General features: G+C 39.4%; 1 protein-coding gene across 1 annotated transcript; it reads right to left on the bottom strand.

The window, feature by feature from the left end:
• Nucleotides 1-4,573: 4,573 nt before the first annotated feature.
• On the bottom strand, nucleotides 4,574-7,520 carry dlx2a (distal-less homeobox 2a). The gene is made up of 3 exons (XM_029643907.2): nucleotides 7,024-7,520; nucleotides 6,728-6,912; nucleotides 4,574-6,489 (listed from the first exon to the last, which is right to left on the bottom strand). The coding sequence occupies exons 1-3, from the start codon at nucleotides 7,337-7,339 to the stop codon at nucleotides 6,163-6,165; spliced, it is 828 nt and encodes a 275-aa protein (XP_029499767.1). The 5' UTR covers nucleotides 7,340-7,520; the 3' UTR covers nucleotides 4,574-6,162.
• Nucleotides 7,521-8,604: the final 1,084 nt, after the last annotated feature.

Below are 8,604 nucleotides of genomic sequence, written 5' to 3' on the forward strand. Positions count from 1 at the left end.
CAGTATAACGGTGTCAGTAATATTGTGTTTATAGGCATGGTGCTGGCCTAGCCAGTGGGGTGGTGGTAACGATTAGAAAGTAAAGTGAAACCCTAAAACAAGTCCATGTAGGCTTGCGATGTGACAGCTATTTCTTCAGGACGTTATATTTAAAACGAAATCGGTGGTAAGATACAATGTAATAAAATAAAGCCTCTATGGTTACTCATTTCATTTCCATTCGTCTACAATGTGCAGCATTGGCCGTGTAGCCTACACGGGATTAGGAATAGGCTTTTAGCCAGGAATATTGTTCATAGCCGAAGCCTAATGGATATATATAGGCCTATCCGTTTTTCATAATCTCTTTCTGTGTGCTGGATATCGCCATGCTGGAGACATGTCAATTCAGACTGGACACGATTAATCATGTGTCGGTTTCTATAACATTGTAATTCTTTCAACAATATAGTGCTTGTTTCTTTTCAGTTTCATTTAGCCGCTATAAGCTCCTTTCTCGCTTCTGTGGTTCCAACAAACCCCGTTTTCATCGATGAATAGAGGAGAGAGCAATGGTGTGTGTTAAGTGAATAATTGGGCGAGAGGCAGGTGCTGCAAACAGACTGGTTGGTCGAGGAGGTGGGGGTGGGGTTTAAATGTAGATAAGTAAAAGTGAAAAGTTCAAAGGGCCTCTTGTTTGGGGTTGATGGTTTAACTGCGCTTTTACAGAACATTCTGAAGCACCCGATGAGCTGAGGAAAGGACCAATTGAGTGAAAACGTTACAGTTATACGGTAGACAATAGACTGCAAATATCATTCCGTGCATGCACCCTGCAGCTTGCACCCAGTTGTCCATTTCATAAACGTTAGGCCTACACGTCCAGTTCAAATATTTAGAAATATAAATGTGGCTATTATGTGGTGCCTGGAAAAACATATACTGCAGACAAAACTGCGTGTTATGTCCCTCAAGTTGTTTATGACAAAACAAAACGTTTCTGCTTATTTACCATAATACAAAAATCCAATAGATGTCTGTGCTAGACGATGTGTGTATGCACAAACGTGCGTGTGTAGTTTCCCATGAATATTAAACTGTTAGTGTTTAGTCATTAAGCTAACACATTTGACATGATTTGTGTGACCTGCAGGGATGTTCTCTTGTTAACCGGCTTGGCCTGCGCAGAAAAGGCTCCAGCCATCCCCTGAGAAAACCACAGAAATCATGGTGCAAACTGGTGAAAACACGGCCACAAATTGCCCTTACAGTTCACACATGCACAGATCATCCATGTGCACGCCTTTATTTATTGTTTGATTTAGTCTAACAACCTGATCACATTGCTGTTATTGTAACGTTGCCATTTACTGTATGATTTTACTATTATTATTGTTCAGGAAAGGGAGCAGAAATATGTGTTTTTGTTTCATTTGTCAACAGTTAAATCAACTATTGGGCCTAATACGCATAACAAATCATTTAATTTTTTGTCAATCAACAATATTATCGGCTAGCGTGTGCCTTTTCTTTACTCTGGTTAACAATGTATCGTTGCGTTTTCCATTCACCTGGTATTAGTCGGCCTATTTTTTTTATGAGGAATAGCTATATAGCCGTGAAATAATAAACCTTAAGAAGTGTAAGGTGTCTGCACTTATCTCCTCTCCCTCCAAAAGACTAGGCGCAGCTGCACATCCAAGAGGGTCAGTGCTATTTCACTGTATTCTCCTCTTGATTACGAGCCGAGCCCATCAAACCCAACATAATTACAGTAATTTCGCCCTTATTTATTCTAATGCAGTTTCCCATCTCTGGGGTAATTATGAGCAATTTTTTTCGCATAGTGAATCTTTCAGCGTTAACAAAAGAGTGCACTGAAAGAAATTTGCTGCGCAATGAAAAAAGTTAAATAGGTGAGCTGCCATCTCGCTGCTGTTCCCTGACATGTATGGCTGGTAAATTGCTTGCAGGTGTATAGTGCGGATTTGTCTATGCGAAGAAGGTTCAAAATTAGCAAAGCACAATGTAAGAGTAATGAAGGCTGCGGGTAAATTACAGAACGAGAGGAGGCTTAGCCTATTCTATGCCCCGTCCATTTCCAATCCATAGACTATTGAGTACCCATTTCCTGATGTAGAATCAGTCTTAACATAACATGGTAAGTGTTGTCTTGTCTCTGGAATAATAATCGAGAATCGTTGGTTTTTCAACACATTTGTAATAATCAGAAACCCCACTACAGGCTTGAGACGTTTATGACAAAACGTGTTACATTATGGTCACATAAGTACCTTGTTTAAAATGACTCAAATGTCTATGTTTTCCAGTTGCCTAGAATAGGCAAATTACAGTTTGATATGCGTGCATAATTTTGGCATTTCCAGAAGTGAAATGCATAAGAAATATGCTGTCCAATTAAATTGAAAATAGATTTGTAATATTTTAATGAATAGGCATAATTCATTAACTAACCTACTACCGGTATATCCGTTTGATTGTTATAGCCTAAAAATGGTGATATATTTATTAAACCATCAATTAATGAAATATTGGTGCATAATAAATAGCCCGTCGACCCCAAAAAACGTTTACAATTTTAAAAATAAACTGTAAAAATATATGAAATAACGCTCCATACATACTTACCTAAATCTCTAAAAAGGAACCATGCGGACTCTTTCTTTGTCAGGATTCAAAGATTCCCTGATTTAGAGAGAGGCAGATAAATTAGACTAGCATCCTGAAGCATGGCCATAGGTTGAGCGCTTGAATCCCATAAACTGTTGACCATGCAGTGTTACGTGCTATAACAGCACAGCTATAACAGCACGGAATATGACTGAACATTTCTGCTTTATTTCCCCTTTTTATAGCGGATGGAAAAAATTGTAGATTATTAGCATAAATGTTTACTCCTCATTACGCTGATGACATTGTGCACTCGAGATCTTGGTAATCTTTGGGAAAATGATGAGTAATTTTTAAAAATTTAAAGCAGCAGTTACCATGCAATTCAGGCTAATCTGCGTAGGCTCCACACATATATAATTATCGTCGAGTCAAGATGGTATGCTAAAAACTATGCATTGATATTTTTATATATTTTATACATACAACTTTGACAATGTTGATGCTTAAAATAGCTGGAAATGATCTTGCGCAAAAATTACAGACCATATTAGGACATCTAAAATTGCGAAGGATTAAATACTAATTGCAGGCTTTCAGATCGGAAAGCCAAGAATTCTCAAACTAGAGCAAATGTGGAAGAAATAACAGATCAGGGTATTAACTAGGATAGGAATATGTCATTTTCAAATTGTCTACAGGATTCCGGAAGTATAAAGCCACTTCATTGCTAATCCGTATGAGGGAGACATGGGTGCAGGGCCAATGAGCGAAAGACATATCATGCACTCTTTGAAGAAAATGTTCTGGAAAGAACCAAAAAGGGTTATATGCTTGCTTCATATATGGCACGCCTTTATGTTCTATATAGAACCGACATTGGTTCCATGTATAACCCTATATGGAAACAATGTTGGTTCAGTGATGAAGAACCCTTGGGGTTCCAATCAAAGGACACTACAAAATAGTTATATATAGAACCTTTAGGGGTGCCATATATGAGGCAAGCAACGTAACCCTTTTTGGTTCTATACAGAACCTTTATTTCTAAGAGTGTGGTTGTGATTTTCATTAACCACTGTGTGTTCGATACTTTTTTACTTGACAGACATACACTAGGTCTATATTCAACAAAGATACAATGTTATTAAATCAGTCATATTTAATTTATTTGATCCCGTGCGTAATGGCTACAAATATGTTTCCATAAATTAACGTTATTATTGTTGTGTAGACACAGGAAAGACTCGAAATGCTGCAATTCAGCTAAGGGCATATGGACACAAGACCTATCCGAAGCAGGTGAATTAGTGCATGTTTTTTAAGGAAATTCTTGTTCCATCAAAATGTCGCCATGGGAAAAGCGTCAAAGCGAATGAGTACTTTTACGCATATTACGCATGCACTTGCTCAACGCAAGCCTAATGTGTGAATCTTACTAAATGTAAAGCACCACTTATTAAGCATATATATAAGCATATATATATCTATCCAAGCAATCATATATTCACCGTAGTCCACAACCGAATGTGTGTTATATTGCTTTTTTGCTCCACGGGCTCACTCAACATGTGGTAGGCCTGCTATCCCGAGGGACTCCTCATATCAAGATAAAGCAACGACAGCCCCAGGGAGAATGTTCCATCTTGTAATGTGACAATCACTGACAAGGTACATCCTTATTATGCAAAACGATTCCACTTTATGTGGCTTATGATCACTCAACCATAAAAAGCAACGGGTTGACATGATTATCAAACCTAGCAAACGCTCGTCTATTGGGCTATGTCTTGTATATCACTTAAGAGAACACGGCGAACATATGCTACTGTTTTAGGGAATAAAATAGAAATAAACATGATAAAATATTTATTTAGCATCTAAGAAAATCCAGATTTTATCCTTACATTTCAAAACAGAGGCTAGACCTAACCTAATATCTGGAATGCATTTACAAACTTGGCTAGGATATAAAGTAGATACCATTTTGCAAACAATAACATCTCATAAGCATATGGCTAATTATATATACAAAAAAAATGTATTGACTATTTATAATGTTGCCTTGTCTACGATGGACAAATCGACTGTAGGTCGATTCGCTCATGAGAACCGATGAGAAGAAGGGCTTTGTGTTGTGTGAGTGAACAAGATGTGAGAAATGTTTCCATGTTGCTCAGCTTCAGGCGGTCTTGGGTCTAGTTTTTTGGTTGGGCTGTGTTCATAAAATGTCTGGAGAGCGGCACTCTGACTCCAAAGAGTCTGAGGGGTTGAGCTCAGTCATACGCCCTCATCTTCCCTTTCGCATGCCAAGGCGTGTTGCGTGCCTTTGAATACTCCAGCGTTCTCGGCGCCCTGGGCACTGTGTCTCGGCTCTGTTAATCATCTTGTCTGTATCAGGTTCCCCGAACCATATACCCAGCTAGATTTAACGTGTCTATAAAACATGAGTTAAGAAGAGGAAACAATTTGCAACCAATAATGAATACAAATGCATTCCCAAATAATGCTATTTTTAGGTGCATCTTCCAAAAGCTTGTCGAGCCCATAGCCTACCTGTGGCGTTAATCACATTTTGTGAGCTACGTTGAAAGATTTACAAGGGTTAGAAACATGTCTTTTGACGGAACCAGAACTCTTCTGGCGCCGTAGTACTGAATGGAAGTGGAGTATAGGTTTCTTCTCTCTATAGGCTAAATAAGAACGCGCAATATAGTTTATTGACAGGCTATTAAGAATCGGGCTAAGCTTGAATCAAAAACTAAATCCACTTCTTTCTCCGTATGCCAATTTCTTAAAGTTCTTAAAATGGAGAAAAACCCATTGTGAACAGAAAACATAATTTTATTTAAATAACGTCTGATCATATAAAGAAAACACTGCTAACCATACAATAAATTAAAGACAATACACCATAGAAATGTTATACAAGTTAATTGGAATAGGGGACAATCAGTAGTTTATGAAGGATAAAACAACCGTAAAGAATAGGTACAGTATTGGTCCCCAATATTAAAATAAAATAAAAATGATGCCAGGATGGCAGTCAAAATAATGTTGTGAAATATTTCTCAAAGCCGAATTCTGACCTACAAAAGGAAACCAACCGTAAAGAATAGGCCACATAGAAATATGTGTACATGTAGGCTAATACATGGATCTCGTACAACAAAATTAGGACATTTTCAAAATGCACGACGCAGTTGAAAACTGTGCTACATATGTGTCAGTTGTTCACGTCCTGCAATCAACTTTGGACTCGCGCTGATTCAAAAGTAACACATGTTCGTAAAAGCATCTTACTACGTGGTTGTTTTGGCTATTAGTGGTTCATAAATCTCATCCATTAAAATAAACACAATAAATAAATACAAAAATAACTGTAAAAATATGTAGTCTGCCATTTTACCGGTGCGAGCACGGTGTCATTCTGAATTACCCTAGCAGCTATAGGCCAAAGTTGCGCGTAAAGTTCGCTTGGTGAGGTCTGTAAAAATGTATAATGACATTTTGTCTGTTTCACCAGTATTCTCCGAGTAAGAGTCAGTTGTATTAAAATATTGTCCCAGCGCTCAAGGCGGAGTTGTGGTGGTGCTGGACAAGCGGGCCAGCCTGAAGATGCGTTGCAGAGTTCGTTGATGAGTACCAAGAATAGTTTGCCAAGAAAGAAGGCTCAGTCGTATTTGGAGGGCTGCTGCTCTGAGATAAACTAGAGTTTACATTGTTCATTCTTTGATTCTGTGGAAAGTCCCAGGCAGTGGCGGGTGGAGAGTTACAGGGGGGAGACTCGCTGGAGGTCACATGTTGCTCATGGGGGATTTCTCCATTTTTCCACAACTTCTTGAACTTGGAGCGTCGGTTCTGGAACCAAATTTTCACCTGAAAAGGAACACATTGTTATTATTGTTCTGAAGTTTATTTTAAAACGTATTCTAACGAAGATTAATAGTGAGATACTAACTATGTATACACAACAAATGCTGGATAAAGTTAAATAGCAGTCTAAAGCGAAATGTCAAGCCTATATAAAATAAGTAGCCAGCCTGAGCCTGATTATATTATTCACAGATTGATGCGGGATTTGACAGCTACGGGACGCATTAAGAGTTGCACTAACCTGGGTTTGTGTAAGGCCCATTGAGGCTGCCAGCTCGGCTCGCTCCGGTAAAGCCAAGTACTGTGTTTTTTGGAATCGCCGTTGAAGGGCGGCCAGTTGGAAGCTTGAATAAATAGTTCGAGGTTTCCTGACCTTCTTTGGTTTCCCGTTAACCATTCGGATTTCAGGTTCACTTTCTTCTTTCTCTGATAAATACATGTAAGAACAATAACTAAAACACATCACGGCTGATCTTAGTATAACTTACATATAATAGAATACGAATGTGAATAGGAAAGCATTGACATGTTATTTACCTGCATCCGTTGGAGTCGGTGAAGAACTGGAACCGTAGGAACCGTAGGTGCCATAAGAGTTGAAACCAAGGTCGTATGATTTAGTATTGTATTGAACGTTGCTCATACCACTGTTGTGGTACTGGTAAGTTCCGAGTTGGCCATATGGAGACCCTGCGCAGTATCCAGGCTGTTGGCTATTGTAAAAGCTGCTGTCCGTTGCAGTCGATACTGGTAGAGTTGGGGACTCCTGCGATTTATGCAAGCTGTGGTAACTGTTCGAGGTAATCTGGTTCGAATGCATGTCTGTACTGAGACTGTCAAAAACTCCAGTCATCTTGTGGGTAAAGTTGCACAGCTAAATGTGCTTGAAGCAATGCAATTGAAAAAGTCAATTTGCAATGAATGCTTATATCTCGTGGATTAAATTCGTTTTGAGTTTAAAATGGCATCCCCATGAACTTTACCAAAAAACGACGAAGGTGTGTCCCTATCACAGTGGTCTGTGATTGTCTGTTACCTAGGATGCTAGCGGGCGGGCATTTATCCAGTATCACGTGGGAGGCAGAGCTGGTATATTTGAGGCAGCCAATGAGTACAGGATGCATGTCTGACAACTCCACAGATTTTCAGAGTCCACTATTGAGTTATCCCGCTTGATTGCCTTGCACCGATTGAAAAGTAAAAAAATATTTATACACTTGTAAAGCCTAGGCTATTAAAAGGCAGAGTTATATAAAATATTCAAAAAAATATCATCTTTAGCTTTTATGCATCTGTTAGAGAGAAGTGTGCTGTTTGAAAAACATTCTGCCTCCACCTTACCTCTAAAATCAATTCCGAACTTCAGATACCCGTGCTTAAATGTAACTTTTGCACAAATGTTCCACTAACATGACTTTATGCGCGCATCTACGTTAGAATTCGACCCTAAGTGAATTCTATTTTTATTTATATGGATCAAGATTGTATTTGTTTTAAGAGATGTCAAAGACAACTGTAGTTTTACTTGACACGGGATCATATTTCAACGATAGCCATAGGGAATCATGGCATCTGTGCGCCACCTGTCTGTGCCAAATAGAAACAAGCAAAAAAAAGCCCATCGCACGCGCGCGCACACACACACACACACACACACACACACACACACACACACACACACACACACACACACACACACACACACACACACACACACACACACACACACACTGCCTTGTAAACAGTTTAGGCTAGTCACCAGATTAAGGTGTAGACCTAAACAACACAGCAATGGAAATATGATGATGGGAGATAGCGATAATGTTCCCTTCACCTTTTGCTTTTGGCGTGGAGTTTATGATCGACAGGGAGCCTGACATTTAGGACCCCTGGGCTCTCATCATCGATATACTATCTGTAGCCCCCTGAAGACGGCCATGGTAGGCTGGCGTCCTCTTGTGGTGGCAGAATATAAATTGTGAAGTTTTTCTCGTTGAAAGGGGGATGCCTGAGAGATTATGTGGGCTACTGCAGGCCTACTGAACTACCAGCCGAGCGCCCTCAAAAGACAGCATGCACTTCGATCTTAGAGGACAGGGATACGAGTGCCCTACACGG

Source organism: Oncorhynchus nerka, linkage group LG3 (genome assembly GCF_034236695.1).
Source record: "Oncorhynchus nerka isolate Pitt River linkage group LG3, Oner_Uvic_2.0, whole genome shotgun sequence".
Classification (NCBI taxonomy): domain Eukaryota; kingdom Metazoa; phylum Chordata; class Actinopteri; order Salmoniformes; family Salmonidae; genus Oncorhynchus; species Oncorhynchus nerka.